Source organism: Pseudochaenichthys georgianus, chromosome 10, assembly GCF_902827115.2.
Source record: "Pseudochaenichthys georgianus chromosome 10, fPseGeo1.2, whole genome shotgun sequence".
Classification (NCBI taxonomy): Eukaryota; Metazoa; Chordata; class Actinopteri; order Perciformes; family Channichthyidae; genus Pseudochaenichthys; species Pseudochaenichthys georgianus.
In genome coordinates this window covers 28,933,151-28,949,906 of record NC_047512.1, presented here as the reverse complement: position 1 = coordinate 28,949,906, position 16,756 = coordinate 28,933,151, and the positions used below count along the sequence as shown (strand labels likewise).

The window sequence follows — 16,756 nt, the reverse complement described above, 5'->3', positions numbered from 1 at the left end:
ACTCAGGCCTCAATTCCAACAACAAGATGTGTGCCTGCTCTTAGCTAAGGCTGTGCTGAGCCGAGCAAATCCTGCCGTAAGATTTTACCAGGGTCTAGAGATGTGGGGGTGGGTCGGGGTTCCTCTGTGTGTTACAGTTATCTGGGTTCTCCTGCTCTTTATGGTTGAGGGGAAGGTAATCATTGTTACACATGGAAACCTGAGGCAGGGAAACGGCACCCCAGGGAGACGGTGGTGGGAAAGGCTGGTGTGCAGCGCTTTTGACAGGGTATGCACTTGCACTGGCAGCCACAGACTAAGTCAGATACACATACGTATGCACGCTCTCAAAAACACGCACTTGAACACACACACATAGATGCGTGACATGGCATAGAAGGTCCTCCAGGACTCATTCTCATTGGTCCGCAGAGATCTGCTGTTACTCAACCATGGTGGATATAAAACAGACACAAGAACACTTTTCAGACACACATTACAAAATCTAAATCGACACAAAATTATAAAAAATCAGACCACTGCCAAAGCATTCACCTACACCTCGGATGGTCCAATTTCCCGAGTTGGAAAGTTGTTATTTCGATTTGATGAGCTTTAAATGGTAATGCGGCAACAACTTTGACGTTACAAATTCATTAAGTATTATTTTATTTGTTAGAGAGGCTTACCAAATGTTGGATGTCTGTTTAAAGTTGTTTTTCTGACATGTCCATGTGAATATTCATATTCAGGATAATCTTTTACCAATTATTTCGTCACCACATAAACGCAGCACAAATCCTGTTTCGAAATAATAACGAAAGTGAAACATGATGCACATTATCTGTCCCGTTGTTTGATACACATCAACATGTACTGTAATGGGTCCTTCACTGGCCCATGCAACACCATGCCGCCAAGATTCATGAATATCGTGCTTGTAGTTTTTCCGTGATCATGCTGATAGCCAAACAGACCAACAAATTATAAATGTTTGCCGTTGGAATCATTTAAAATGTAAACCTATATCATTCCTCCGAGACCCATTTTAAACACAACATACAGTACGAGAACGCGAACATTACGTAATTTGCTTATAAATGCTAGTACTCCTTGCTGAAAGCATTTTACAATACCTGCACTTATTTGTAGTATCTGCACACGGCGAGTATTCCAATCATAACCAACTACTTGCATGCTAACACTAAATCTTGAAATTCCAGCCATGGCCTGGTTTTAGTGTAAGCCATGACGGTGGAGACACTAAGCTCCAGTGCTCCATTAAACATGCTCTGCTTCACTCCTCCAGATCTCCTGGTAACACCGGCCTGGACTGTGTGCACAGGCTGGGACAGCAAGGATTCTGGGAAAGCACAAAGTGAGACCTTCGAATTGGCAAAACAACACGGTCCCTGAAGCAACGAATCAGCGAGCATAAAAGTTATACGGTGTAAAAACTCTTCTGCTGCCAAATAACTGTTCACACCTTATCTCTTCTCTTAGCTTCCAAGACTGGGAACCAATTTATCTTCCGTGAGAAGGGGACACTGATAGGAGATTATGTCAGAGTTATTTTAGGTCCGTTCTTTATGAAGACCGCAATCTTCGGGTTGTAAATGAGGATGTTCACATTTGTTTTAATTAGATGCCAAAAGACTACATGTCAAGTTTAGCAAAGTACACCCAATGCTCTACATCTGCACATATGTATTCCTGGAGTACTCCTTCATCAACACCAGCTGTTGTTCCCCAGGTGTTAGTCTGTATTTAAAATCATGTTAAACTGGTCTTTATTAGATCCGTTTAATTCAATTATTTATTATTATTTGTTTTAACCTCTCTCCTGGTTAGCAAACCATTTTGTATGCAATAGCTAGTATATGTGTGGATTATTTATGATCATTTATGAATAACTTAACCTTTCTAAAAGGTGGCCTTTTGAAGTACTATTTGCATAAGAACTTATTCATCCTGGCAAAATGGTTTGTCCTGCGAGTATTATTATACAAATGATGTATGTACATTTCCTAAACGCATTTTTAGACTTTTATAATTTAGTTAAATCAGGTATTATCGAACGGGTGGAAACTATGTAGCTCATCTTTAATTGGCCCAAATTCAAAAATAAAAATGCTTAATTACTACTGCAGCCATTTTAGCTCCAATTCGCTCACACTTGTGCATTGTTTTTCCCCTACGTCTGAAATAAAATGAGGGTTATATATTTTGTTCCACTTGGGTGCTTGTATTAACAGTGTGTTTGGTATGACATGAACGCAGCGTTGCCAGATGATTCTCTTTGTCACAATATTATTATAATATTATATAATATAATATAATATTGTCGATATGCGCATCTCTCCTTATTAATACTCTACATGCCGTTTCAGCTCCATCACCTCCCACAGACCTTTATCCGCAGAGCTGTGAATTTGTTCTTAAGGGAAGCACATCGTTGAAATGGTTTAGCCCATTAACCCCCACAGTGGAGATCAGCCGCACACACATCGCCTGCTAGACCTGGAGCCTGCTGCAGAATTCCAATTCTTCTTACACATTTCATTCATGCATTCCACATCTGCCTCAAGTCCCACAAATAACATGATCCGAAGAGATAAAAGACATTTCCACTTGAAAAAATACCGGGAGCACAAAAAAAGTGTAGCGCTGAGCTCCAGGCTTCACACACAGCAATATGCTCTGAGAACATCCTGTACCTGCATACAATCTGTATTATCCCCTATTGCATACGAGGAAGGTATTGCCAGGTATGTTCCTATCTTTTGAGAAAACGTCATGCTATAGGTCATGTTCACCTATAGCTGCTATATAGCTGGTCTGATTGAATCTTTGCTGCCCTATTCTCAAATCCTACCTTATTAACGGCCCCTACGCACGGCGGCGTGCGTTGACGCTTACCGGCGGGCATGTCTGAAGCTAGACCAGTGGTTTTCAAAGTGGGGGGCGCAGAGGCATGCCAGGGGGGGGCGCGAGAGAAAAATGGTTATTTAAAAAAAAAAAAAAAAAGATTAAAAAAAATCATAATTTGAAAAATTATTGATTCGAAAATAATATGATGCAGTACTATTACGTCTGGGTCTCTGTGTTTCATTAAAGCTCGGCTCTGTGTGTGTGTGGAATGAGCCATTTTGTGTGCGCGAGCGAGAGAGAGAGAGAGAGAGAGAGAGAGAGAGAGAGAGAGAGAGAGAGAGAGAGAGAGAGAGAGAGAGAGAGAGAGAGAGCGAGAGAGAGAGAGACCGGTACCGGAGATCGTTGTTGTTAGCTTCTGGTGCTAGCGAGCTACGCTAACGGATATAAGGAGTCTTTTCAACAACAAGGTGGAGGAGAGTCCTCTCCTGTCAGACTGAAAGACTCAGTGAGCTAAAGGACTCTCTCAGTGTTATCTCAGTGGGTCTCAAATGTTTTGGTCACCATTAATGTAAACAATTATTTCTTGATAGCTTGACGTTTCATAGAGGGTGCTCAAACATTTAGGGTTTCCCATTAATGTACCGGTCGCTACAGTGGAACTTTCTACTGCAACAATCCCCACGCAAATACACAGTGTACCCACAACTGTTACAATGAAGTCTCGATATCAGCTCATGGCATATAGGTGTAAGCAGGGGTCAAGTGCTATTTTTATAGGTGGTGTCTGGACCTCACATAGGGGGATTGGGGGGCAAGCTCCCCCGGGAAGATTTATTTTTAAATATTGAAGTTAAATGCGTCAATCTGGTGCTCCTCTCAACACATATGAAACAGAACTGTAAACAGATTTACTTTTTCTATATGGATATTTTACAAACCACCCTTTTAAACTGTATTCTTGTTTTACTGTCATATAGTATTTCATACCTGTTTTTCATTTATTCTCTTATTTTTTTATAACTATAATGATCATATAAATGTGTACCCCACAGCACCCCCAAAAGAAATCTCTGGCGCCGCCACTGAGCCTGACTATTTGTGTTGGGGGGGCCCGACTTTTTTTTTTCTCCAAAGGGGGGGCCTGACAGAAAAAGTTTGAGAACCACTGAGCTAGACCAACAACCAATCACATGAATCTCCCGCCCCGGACACACAAGCAGCGGTTTGATTGGCTAGAGCTTGTACTGGCATATGATTCACTACGCTTTGCTCCCACAATGCAGTTCGGCGAAGCGTGACGTCACCCGATTCAAAGTGAATGGGCATAGCGTTGAAGCATCAACGCACGCCGCCGTGTGTAGGGGCCGTCACAGACCCCTGAGGCTCTATGTCTGCAATGTAGGTGAGGACAGTAAACACAATCTGCCAATGGGGAAAGCTGAGCCAAATACAATTAAAATAACATAATAACATGGGCGGCTAAACAATGATGGGCATGTTCCTAGTTGATAATTAGTATTGTTTAACTACTATCACAATGTTGAGTGGACACTGAACACATTTAAAGGGGGCTCTATCATGCTCATTTTCAGATGTCATAATCAGATGTTGTTTCTCTAAAAAATGGTTTAAAGGCCAAAGATTCATGAGGGAAGTCTTAAAACAGGTTTAAATATCCTAATTCTGGGAATTGAAAAGAAAAGTGGTTTAAAGGTCAAAGATGGGTTCGGGTAACAGTACAGCAGGGGGACATGTGTTGTCTGGGGATGCAACATGGATGAAAGGAATATAGGTTAGAAAACTGTCAAAAGAACTATAATTTCACAGGAGGACTAGGGGTAGAGGAATGTGAGAATTCAGTTAGGGATATTATCAGATATCTGGAACAAACCAGAAATCATGTTTTATTATCATTGCTTAATGTTTCTAGTGTGCTTTATGCTCTTAATGTCTTTCATTTTTGTTAAGCACTTTGAATTGCCTTGTGCTGAAAAGTGCTATATAAATAAACTTGCCTTGCCTCTAAATGCACAAAAACCCAAATAAGCATGATATGGCACATTTGAACACATCTTAAATATGTACAGGCAAACACTGCAAGTCTGTAAGCCAGTGTCCTCAAGATACGATTATTGTGTTACTTGGACATTTATGTAATTGTGATTCTGTGTAGGAACAAGTCAGACAGAGAGAAGTTAGGAGATAATAGTTGGCAAGGGAAGGGAGGAAGATACAATCAGAGATGTCAGCCCAATTCTCTCAGGGGCATGAACCTTAAGGAACACTATCATTAAAGAAAATGAAAAATGTTACCATGCCTTTCTCCATTTGGGACTGAGCCATTTTACCAGCCCCATCCTCCCCATAATCCCTCAAGGTCTCTATTTTGCTTACCAGGATCGTGGTGACTATGTAAGTCCTGTTCTGCAGGCCGTACGTTTCGTTGCTGCCTCTCACAAAGCTGGCGGTAGTCACATACTTCTCATCTTCATTCCAGTAGCCAACCTGAGACAAAGGATGATGTCAAAATGTCAGAAATTGACCAATAGGATAAAAATAAAAGTTATTCAATATGGCTCCTAATCAAAAACGTACGTATAAAAGCTTTTAGTATAATTTCTTAAGAGATTTGACACACTTAGAACAAACCTTCTAAGACATGAAAGTGTATCTAAATATATTTTAAGGGAAGTAGCATAAATTCATGTCTCTGTTTTCAGCTTAAAGCATAAATAGGATTAATGATATGATCATTATCACCGCCAGACTTAAGCCTAGGGGGATCATCTGTTCTGTTATGTGTGTTATCTGTCTGTTTTTATACAGTCATTTACTGCTGACTCCTCACTGCTTTTAACCAGCCGGTTCGGACTGTAAGTGTTAACCAACTGCTACAGTAGAAAAAGGCATTCACAGCAAAAAGGCTAAAAACAACCATTACATTTTGGCCTTTGTTACAGTATGACTAAAAAACTGAAAACCACAGAAAACGTTGGTCTCATTTTGAACAGAAGCATCTGCAGATCAATTCCATAGCCTATGTAATGATCTTCTTGAGTAACACCAATAGAATTGAACAAAATCCCTGCTTTTTGTTATCTTTGACGCCATCTTGACTGTAAAGGAGTTGTGGAGGGACAATTGAGTGTGACTGCGTGCACTTTTTTTGTACAAAAAAGGTACAATTTCACTTCAATGTGTATAGGAGTAAGTCTCCTAATAAATGCCTAAATATCTGCCACTAAAGAACGTTTTACTCATAAATTGTCTTTCAGAAAAAGGCTATTGAATCCTTCTGTAAGGACCTTAAATGAACCACAGACTTATTCCACTAATACACTTGCAGGTTCTAACAGAGTCCTTGAGCAGCAATAATAATGCTTAATTGACATTTTGGCTACAGACTTACCTTCTTTGGTCCGGAGGGGGCCAGTTCCATGACGCTAACAGTGTAGTTGGTTCTGCGGCCTTTCTCATTGAACTGAATGTGACCGGTCAATCCATCTATACGCACCTGCAATACAATCACACATATTGAATACGTTATCCACACAGGCTTTCCCGGCAGATGGGTGAATAATGGCTGCCGTGAACCATGATATTCGCTCACTTCATTCTCTCCTTGTCCACGCAGGCAGAAACACTTTGCATGTCACGCTTACATGCGATGCATGTTAAGCATAGCTCGCCTGTGTTCGTATAGTATTCATTTGTGAAAGTCTACAGCTCCCACTCCCAGGGGAAGTGAATGACAGACGGTGTGCGTGTATGTTTACAGTGCAGTGTGTTTGTCTTGGCTGTGTGATGCAGTTAATTGAGCGAACACGGCTTCAATCTCCAGTCCGTCCGCAGGCAGATGGCTAGATTGACACTGAGGAGGCCACTGCGCAGCCACTCTGCAGACTGCGCCTCGGGATGCACACACGCACACAAACACATATGCCCTCACAAACATGCATTTATTATACATATAAATGGTCTTCTGGAGCATGTAAACAACATACTTCATTGTGTGTTTAATTGGCAACTTCATTCCTGCATAGGCTTTTAAAAAATGCTATTTAAAATATAATAACATAATAATGGTCCTTGTTCCTCGATATGCATGAGTGTCTCAATGAGACAACACAAAGTCTCAAGGCCAGCCCAACATTTCTATTTCCGTCGCCAAAAATTACATTTCTAAACTCAATTTCTGGTGTCATATTCCATGATGATCACGGCTGAGTGTTATTGCCTGCAGGTTTTGTTTACTAGCCATGATGTCACATTTGATACGGCAGAGCTCTGCTATGACTCAATGTGAACTGTACACGACAGGATGAGACCTCATTTGTTCTGCCAGCCCCAACTCAGGAGCCGTTAGCCAACGTGCCACTCAGGAATGTGCACAAGTGTGTGTGAGTTTATGTCTGTGCATGTGTGTGCACGCATTATTGCATTCCTATGTATGCACACAGACCTGCTGCAAGGCTCTCTGGATGTCTATGCCCTGTCCCCAGGGAGCTGGTGGGTTGGCAAGACACTCTCCAGCGTTGCCCCGGCGAGAGATGTCTATCCTCTGTCTCCGCAGGTTCTGGAAGGCCGTGGACATGACTTTCACACCGTCATATGTTAGAGCGCCCGTGTACTGTAAAGAGAGAGCAGGCGAATGAAACGGAAGCATTTATAAAGACTCGCTGAAGACAATTATTTCACAAATTGAGTTCGCCCAAGCTTTCACACCAAAGGACTTCATTGCTATTTTTTCCTGTCTTTTTATATATGAAAAAAAACCACACAAAGGCAGTTGGAATCAATCCTCTATCTCAGCTGGTTGGACAGTTGTTATGGTTGACAATCAATAATCATTTAGCAGCCTTACTCAGACAGGATTATCTGTCCACCAAATGTAATAGAAATGCTTTCACAGCTTTTGCAATACACTGCTGAGAGCCACGAACTAACTAACTGACAGGGGAAATAACAAGTCATTGTCCAAGGTAACCATAACTTCACGAAGAAAACGTAATCATTCAGCTCTTAATAAAAGACCATCATGATTTATTTTTCCTTCAACCTGCCATCTTGTGCTACATTACTACTTCCTATACAAAAGCTTCTGAGACAAACAAAGGTACATAAATCAAGGACAGATAAGAGAGCAGAAGTACTTTGAGTCCACTCTTGCGCATTTTGGAGTCTTTGTTGTCAAACTCCTGCCACTGCTGGACCACACGGCTGATGGTGGGCTCGGAGTTGTTGACCAGCTGGAAGCCCGTGATATTCGCCCCGCCTTTCCTCAGGTCAGTCAGGTCGATGTCCAGGAAACCCTGGGACAGGAAGTGCACAGGATAGAAGGTCAAATATGAACAAACAGGTGGTAAAAGAGATTTAGGTATATGTTAAGAAAATTAGCTTTTTAGTCGGCAAAAACATATTTAGAGGATCTAACTAAAGCAGTGGACATTGAACATTACCAAATATGTCACTAAGTCAGTAGTTCCAAACCTCTTTTAGATCTAAGCTGTCAATTAAGGTCTCCCTTGAAAAAGAGATCTATGACCTCAAGGGACCAATCTGGTTAAATAAAGGTTTGAAATGAAAGGATTAAATGAACAGCTTCTTGCCGCCGTGTACAAATACCTCACCATTTGTGTGTCAGAAATCTGTTTGATCTTCTTCCTATGTATTCAAAGGCACATTAAGTGTACCTTAAAACCAATGTAAAGCTCAACTAGAAGGGTGTGGTGGGTCTGGATTCACTGAAACCAATACAGCCTTATTATTATGCTGTATGCAACAATTCTGGGCATCAACCTCTCTAAAAAACATATTGATCAGGTGTCACAGCGTTAACATGTTACTAAGACAAAGGTTTGAAAATGGCAGCCACAGTGCTGAAGAAACGGCAAGCGGACAAAGCTTGTCCATAAAAGGAGGATGAGTCTGGGATTGAATTGAGTCGAGGAGGAGGGGCAAGGTTTGAATATTGTGTTTGCAAACCGTTACCGACATTTCCTAATGAACCAATGGAGAACGGATGGGATCTGAGGAAAAACACATATCATGCTGCTTTTCTTTTGCAGACCTCACTTTGACATGTGATGTTTTGTGAAACCGTGGTTGACTTTAACTGCACAATCATTTTCAAATTGAAAGAAAATGTGCAATCCTATGGTGATGCTTCATTTTACAAGCAGGAAGAGGTTGAGAACCAGTGGTCTGGGTGCACCTGGCATAAGAGGGTAACTCTGCAGATTGGATAAACATCGTAGTTCGTGATTTTCAGTCTACCCTCAATGGTTAATGGCATAATGAAAACGGCAAATTATTCTTTTCCACTTAGAGAGGTTATCCAACCGAGTATACCTCCACCCTGTCTTTCCTGAGGGGCAGGAGACAGAAAATAGAGAACCTCATTTCATGGCTGTGTTCAGTCCGGAGCTAATCCTTGAAAGACTGAGTCTTCATATGCTGCTGATGGAAATGGCACAATCAAAAAACCTTATATGCTATGGGAACAATGTAGGGCAGTGCCGGGGGCAGAGCACACAGGAGAAAGAAGCGATTTGCTGTAATGGTATCTCCTACATGTCTTTCCCCCCTGACCATTATGTGGAGAAAGCTGTTTTTGAGAGCGGGAGAAAGGCAGGATCGGTCTCTCAGCAGGCTGCCTGTCAGCGTGGGGAGAAGACGAGGCAGGCGAGAGGGAGCGGGTGGGAGGAGAGAACAGAGCAGCTGAGGGGGAGATTTGTCGGTGATTTTACAGCAACGTTTCTGACTGATGAAAGGAGAAGGTGTCTCTCAGGTGTTCCTCCTGCTCACCAGGCTTCTGTCTGACAAAAACATAACTTACCATTGTTTCTTTTTCTACTTTGTTCTCATTTCTCACGTCACTTAGAGCTTCGCCTCTCTCTTAGACATATTTCTCTCTCAAACTCTAGCTTGTTTACTTTCTCTGACCTTCACATCTACACAAACACACCAAGTCTAAGAGAAGTGGTCGACTGAAGAATAAAGATCATTTTGTTTCATGCCCTTTTGGTTTTGGACATGGTCTCATGCTACAGGAGACAAACGCAAGCAATGACGAGGGGCAGTCCCCCCCCCCCATCTACTCACCAACGCTAATCTACCGGTGTGTTGCCACACGTCGATATGTTCTCAGCTGAGCAGACAGACTTTGTGTCTTTTGTCTGCTCCATGTATGAGCTAATGCAGTGTAGCGAGCTGAAGAGGTTACTATAGAAACTAGCTTTTGCCAACACTGGATATTGCGTAGGGGTATTTCTGACAAATATTTTATCAGCATTTTCCTTTCAGTATTTCTCTATCATTCTTTGCTTTTCAGAGAAACGCAGCTGCAGACACAAGGAAGTATATTAGGATTCCCGAAAAAGCGTAAGGACAAACATTTGAATGGGCCCATTAGAAAAGACTGTGGCCACTTTGCGTATCAGCTGTTATCACCGTCAGAGCCTTATCGCTCAGAATTAAATCTGGCAAACTGGCCAGACAAGAGAGATTGAGCCAATCTAAAATTCCAGCAGTGAGAAATTGTTCAAGACAGCAGCTGCATATTAATGCTGATCATTCTACAGCTCCGGGTGATGTCAATTTTCGCTTCATTTGGTTGCATTTAGTGAGCCTGAGCAGTGCTGACTGGGTCGACGCACCATTTGCCCTGAGAAAATGGCAGCAGACAAAAAGAGCTAATGGATATAAGCTTGCATACATTCACTGCCTGACCTTTGTCTGTCAGTGTGAGGAAGACGCATAGATTCCTGACTGTCACACCGTTGTGCTTTACGCTAGTCTTCTACTCTGCTGCAGTTATGTCTGCAAGGATTGACGGCCCAATGAAAAGAATATATGAAATAGCTGAAGAGGAAAATGGGATAAGAAAAACGACATAAAACCACATCGTTTAAGGCTAAATTATTGGGCACACATGCAAGTATATTAAAGCGGTGATAAAGAACTTTTAAAGGCCACATTAAGGCAAGTTTATTCATTGAGGCATGAAAGAAGGTAGACAAGTAAGTGGAACATTTTCAAACATTTACAAAAGAAATGTGATATAATGATGATTTCTTACCAGGTTAGCCAGGATGTAGTGGTAGCTCTTTGCATTCTTGCCTTGTTCGACGATCTGAAAGGCAAGGTCAGAGGAGATACAGAGAATAAAATGCCTGTCACACACACAACAAAAACACTGTTGGTACAGTATGTGTGTATAACTGAGAGAGAGGGGCTTTGACAGTGTCTCAAAATAATTCCTGTTTGAGTGCAGTTTTTAACTTTGTCAAGGACGGCAGAAAGTACGAGTGCACAATACATCATGGAAAAGAGACTAAAACGCTTCACCTTGGATAGAATAAAGGGTGAGCAATTTATTAAAGATCAGCTTCAATCTATGAGTCAAACAGTTCACACAACATACTCCATATAATACAAGTGATAGAGGTAGCTTAAGGGTTCTGAAGTTTGTTATTTAAAACAACAATGAAACAAAAGTAATGCCCTTTCCTCTCCTCCTTCCTTTCAACTCTTCTCTTAATTCTTCCATTCCTCTTTTCCTCTCCCCTCTTCTTGTCTCTCCCCCCATTCCTTTCTCTTTTATGGTCAATTGTTTCCTCCTCTCTGCTCTTAATTCCCCCCTCGTTCCTCTCTTCAGTAACTATACAAATGAAGGTAATAAAATAATAACACTGAGGCTTTGTAGTTTGATCCATAAGGACAAACTCTTTATTGCTTCCACTATAGCAGCGCACTAGACTCCTTCTGTTCTTGTCTTTCACAATAAAAGCCCCAGACATACACTCCATCATTTCTTAGTAAAAAGCATTCAGCTAAGAGGCTACTCGACAAATAGCTTGCTGTAGAAACCCCCAGGTAGCAGAACAACTTGAGAAATGTTCACTGTGGAAACATTACCAGGCAATAGAGCAAATGGGAGGCAAAGAAGAGGAAGCCATTTTGCCATTTAAAATATTACAGAATTACAATATTACACAATGACATGCCGACTGCAGTGGGACTCCAACTTGCTATCACTTGATTCCAAGTCCAGCACACTATCCCCTGAGCCACAGCCTCCCATATGTAATATGTGTGATCACAAATAAAGGCGATTTGCACAGCAAAACAAAACTGCGCTGACAACTTGAAAAGCAAGAAAATACAGTTGAAATGACTATAAAAAAGGAGTTTAAAGCAATGAATAAATGCATGAATATTCAACCCTTTGATGAACGTAAAGTGCACATTACACTTCACATCCTCTAGGCTATACGTGACGTAAAAAAGTCATTCATTTGAAGTATAATGCTCTATTATGTACCATATTAGCTTCCCTCCTCCTCCATCTGTTTGGAATATGTTCGACCTGAACCCTCTCTTTTAATCTTGGATCTAATATTTAAATAACGTACGATATTCAAGTGTCCTGGAACTCCACCATACAATAATATCTATACATGTTTAAGTCTGTCATTGCTGAACTGTGCCTACATCTCTCCTCTGCCCATGCTGCTGTCATTCTCTGACTGCAGGCGTCTCGGTCAGCTCTGGAGGTCAGGGCACTTTGAAGATCACAGTGATAGGTGTGTACTTTAGTGCCAGAAGGGGTTTATAGTACACAAAATGGGTACAAACATGTGGCGTGAGATTTGAAAAAAAGAAATCTGCTGGTGCAACTGTGTAGCTGGCCTGTGCCTAAATAAAGAGCTGGCTGTACTGTGAGTGTTTATGTGTAATCACAGCACACAGGGCAGCCACAGAAAACGAGGCAGAGTGAGCAGCACTTATTCAAAGCCACGCACCATCCAACTAATAGCCTTGGGACAGTGGATAAGGAGCTCATTCCACCGTCTCTGTTCAGGCATCATGCTTGACCTCACACATTTTTCACTCCTCTCCTTCTCTGTGAGCATTTCCCCTCGCCTATACTTGGGGGAAGTGTACTCATTTGTTTGTGTGTCATGTGTGTGTCTAACGATGCTGTAGGTCACGACAGAAGGTGGCATTTGTTATTAATGGTGACCCCAGCACAAGATGGGCCCTGCGGCCGAGCCCCGGGCAAAGAAAGAAAACTGAAGGGAAGGGGAAGAGACACACACCCGCGGTGACACCAATACACTCGACACCGGGGGAAAACACACATTACTGCCACAGTGTCACACAGAAATGTTTTGGAAGGAAGGAGCTTTTTAATTATACATGCAGATTTGAAGAGTCATTCAGAGTTCAGCCCCGAGAGAATGGGTCCATTTTTTTTGTCTCTGTGTTGGAAAACACACTAAACGTTTTCGAGGTAGCTCTTCTGTCATGATGAATGTTCTCTAAGGAGGCTACATCAACATTCCGTTTATGTGAGGAACCGCCCTGAGGAAACTGTCAGTGACATTATCGTAGGAGAATCTGTGTACTGTATGAGATGAATGAGATGAACACAGATGGGAGTATAAAGGGCAGGACAAGAAGCAGACCTGCTGTGTGTGTGTGTGTTCCTCAATAGAAGGAGTGTGGAGGCAGAGAGCAGATGTGGGTGATTGATGGTGGACGTCTGAATGGAGAGCTTCTCAGGCTCAGCACCTGTAAACTGGTGAGAACTGATGCAATAACCTTAACTGTAGACACCGGGCCATCAATATCATTCACACACAGCCTACACACACAGATGGGGACTGTGTGTGTGCTTGTGTGTGTGCTATGAGCATTATTAAAGAGTATGTGTTTGTGTTTCTTTACTTGTGAAAAACAATGTAGTGAAACGGAAGAAAAATCTCACTGATTAGTCGTATATTATACAAGTGACACCAACCAGCAAAACAATGCAAATATGACAAATGTGAAGATATTTCTGGGGATACAATTGCCTGTTTGCACACAGCAGCAGACATGTTGAACCTGTGAAAGCAGCAGAAGCACACTGTTTCTTGATAGTTGATTGTCCCAGTAAGCAAAGGCAGTGAGCCAACATGCAAAAGAGGCCTGAAACAAGCACCAAAATGTATGCTTTATTAATTACAGCTGATGCGTTTCCAGCCATAGCATGCCAGGAAAAGATCTATAATCCCAATAGAACATTTACGCTGACTATTCCTGAAACAACTGGTTTCAGATAGAAGGAGGATAAATACAGGCTGGAAAGTCAAGTGTCCCCAGCAGTTTACATTTTTTGAGCTAGCTAGCTTATTAAGGTGTAAGGTTGACTTTTAATACTTCAGCTGACTCGTTCCAACAACTGAACCTAAGAGAGGTTGGTTAGCTGGTTGACTGCATGCAAGATATTGTGTATAAAGACTAAGGCTAAAGCTATCTCTGGAAAAAAAAAGTCAGCCTCGCCATACAGTATGACAGCTGTTATTTTGTTGTGCCCCATTTGGCTTTGTAGCTAGCATATTTGTAGTATTTTCAAACAACAGGTTCTAATTTCACATGAACAATATTATTTTGTTATACTATATATATATATATGTATATGTAAATCTGGGTGGGATTGCTAACTTTGCTCTTAACTTTAATAGTTTCCAGGCCCGCTTCCACACATTGTGGATTTGTATAGACTATTAGACTATGGAGTTATGGATTTGCCGTCAAAGAAAACATGATTACGAAGGTAGTTTTGTGGGAACTAAGCTGGTTGCCAGACATGCTAACGATTTCAGCACACATCAGAGCAGACAGACATTGTTTAATCAATTCATAAATGATAACTTTTGGTTTTGGAAAGGCTACAAAAATACAATGTCCACCCAAATATTTACATGCTGATTATTATTGTTATGAGAGCCACATTGTTTCAATGTGTAGGATCCTCTAAAGCATGGGTCGGCAACAGGCGGCCCGCGGGCCATTGTTGGCCCACCAGCAATAATATTTGGCCCGTAATTTTGAGAGTCAAAAATAAAATATTATTTTGAGATTTTTTTTAATTAATTTTTTTACAACATAGGACCGAGAGTCGCACATCAGGGTTTCTGTTAGCCGGTAATTACCGGTTTTTATCTGGTAAAACCAAACCTGTTGGTCAAAATGTCTAATTAGGGATGCTCCGATCGATCGGCCGCCGGTCATTATCGGCCGATATTCACTCTTAATAGTTTGATCGGTGCTCTCTATAAAGGCCGATCAGGAGAGCTGGATCTGATCGATATGGACATAAACGCGAGTAAAGTATAACCGGACCCGAGAGAGATCAGATCAGCTGCTGCATAATCACCTGAAGCCCCGCCCATTGTTTAGCACGCTGCATGGGAAACTGACGGAGAAGGGTCTAGCTGTGGCCGCGGCCAGTACACGGCGGTACACGACACACCCACCTGACACGACACTACGGTGGCTGAGAAGGGTCTAGCTGCGGCCGCGGACAGTGGAGGTTGAACCAAGCCCCCAGGAGTGCGCCGGAGTCTTGTGGCCAAACGGCGGTACTACACTTCCTTTGTCGTCTCTAACTCGTTGGATAATTTTTTTTAAACTAAATAAACTACCCAGTATGAACGTTCCCGGGTAGCAGTTCTCTTCCCTCCCTTCAATCTAACCCTTCCCTTCCCCCCATCCTAACCCTAACCACTCCCTACCTTTTTACCTAATCCTAATCTTCCTTCTTCCCTCCTAAACCTAAACCCCAAACCTCTCCTACTGTAAGAAATTAAAATCAATGTTTATACTACATGGGCTGTGTGATGTAAATCTCGTCAATTCGCTTTTAACGGTGGTGCCTCTCAGCCACCGTAGTGTCGTGTCAGGTGGGCGTGTCGTGTACCATCGTGTACCGCCGTGTACTGGCCGCGGCCGCAGCTAGACCATATTGAACTGACGGGCTGTCAGGAGAGAGAGGGAGGGAGAGGGGAAAAGAGAGGATCAGTTTGTCCCGTGTTATTATCCAAAGTTAATGTAAACTTTTGAATAATGTACTTCATCTACTACAAGTAGTTTGTTTGAAGGTAATAATTATGTTGTTTGTTGTTTGTGGAATCATTTATTGAAAAATGAATCTGAACTTTCGATCTGTAACGATTATAAACTGAAGCAATATAAAAATTACTCCCATTAACTGAGTTTTAAACATCAGCATATCCTGTCATAGTCCGGTGATTACCTGCTAACGGAAACTTTGCTACACCATTCTTATTATTATTATTATTATTATTGAAACATGACCGGTAAGTTTCGAATTTGTCCGGTAAATAAATTCTTGTCCCGGACATATACATTCATAATGTCAGCGGAGGGAGGGGAAGTGGCGCTGTGGAAGAGCAGAGCGCGAGGGAGAGCTGTCCATCTTCCCCTTTACAAGCTTCAAACATGTATTTATCGTGTGATTTGGAAATAAAAGTTCCATATTCTGAAAGCCAAGACTTTGTTTATTTAAAATCAAACAAAACACCCGAAAAACTAGTTTTTTACGCAAATCCACGTTTATTTTGAAATGAGCCGTTGCGATTTCCGACTGATTTCGATAGAGCGGGTCACATATGGCAAATGTGTGGTTGTGGGGAACCAGGTCAATTAAGTACTTATTTAACTATTAAATACATTGGAGTTTGAGTAAAATACTTGGTTACTGATTAATTTAGGTTATAATATTATTAAATTGCAAAGCAAATCCTAATGTGTCCTTGAAAAGTTGAAATAAAAGAAAAGGACAAAGGATTCCAGTTGTCCATGCGTCCTCTGTTGCCCCTCAAGCCTCTCAATGTGTGCAAACGCTCAAATAAATGCAAAAACCCAGAGAACTTGACAATACTTGTCAGAATAAAGTATGTTAATAACACTGCTAACTAGTTAATACTCTGCTTTACTCAGTGGAGGCTCGTCATTGAGGAAAGGGCGGACCATCCTCCCTAAAATTTCAGGGAAAATGTACTTTGAAGAGAACAAGTAAATACACTCAATTTAAAAGATAAGTCTGTTAAAA

General features: G+C 41.7%; 1 protein-coding gene across 3 annotated transcripts in view; it reads right to left on the bottom strand.

The window, feature by feature from the left end:
• Positions 1-16,756, bottom strand: part of gria1a (glutamate receptor, ionotropic, AMPA 1a) — a 79,922-nt gene that overhangs the window by 29,482 nt on the left and 33,684 nt on the right. For all 3 annotated transcript variants that reach the window (XM_034092612.2, XM_034092614.2, XM_034092613.2), the window contains exons 5-9: positions 10,931-10,984; positions 8,004-8,162; positions 7,313-7,480; positions 6,260-6,364; positions 5,245-5,355 (exon numbers count right to left, since the gene is read on the bottom strand). In XM_034092612.2, coding sequence (XP_033948503.1) covers positions 5,245-5,355; positions 6,260-6,364; positions 7,313-7,480; positions 8,004-8,162; positions 10,931-10,984 — 597 coding nt within the window. The remainder of the gene's footprint in view (positions 1-5,244; positions 5,356-6,259; positions 6,365-7,312; positions 7,481-8,003; positions 8,163-10,930; positions 10,985-16,756) is intronic.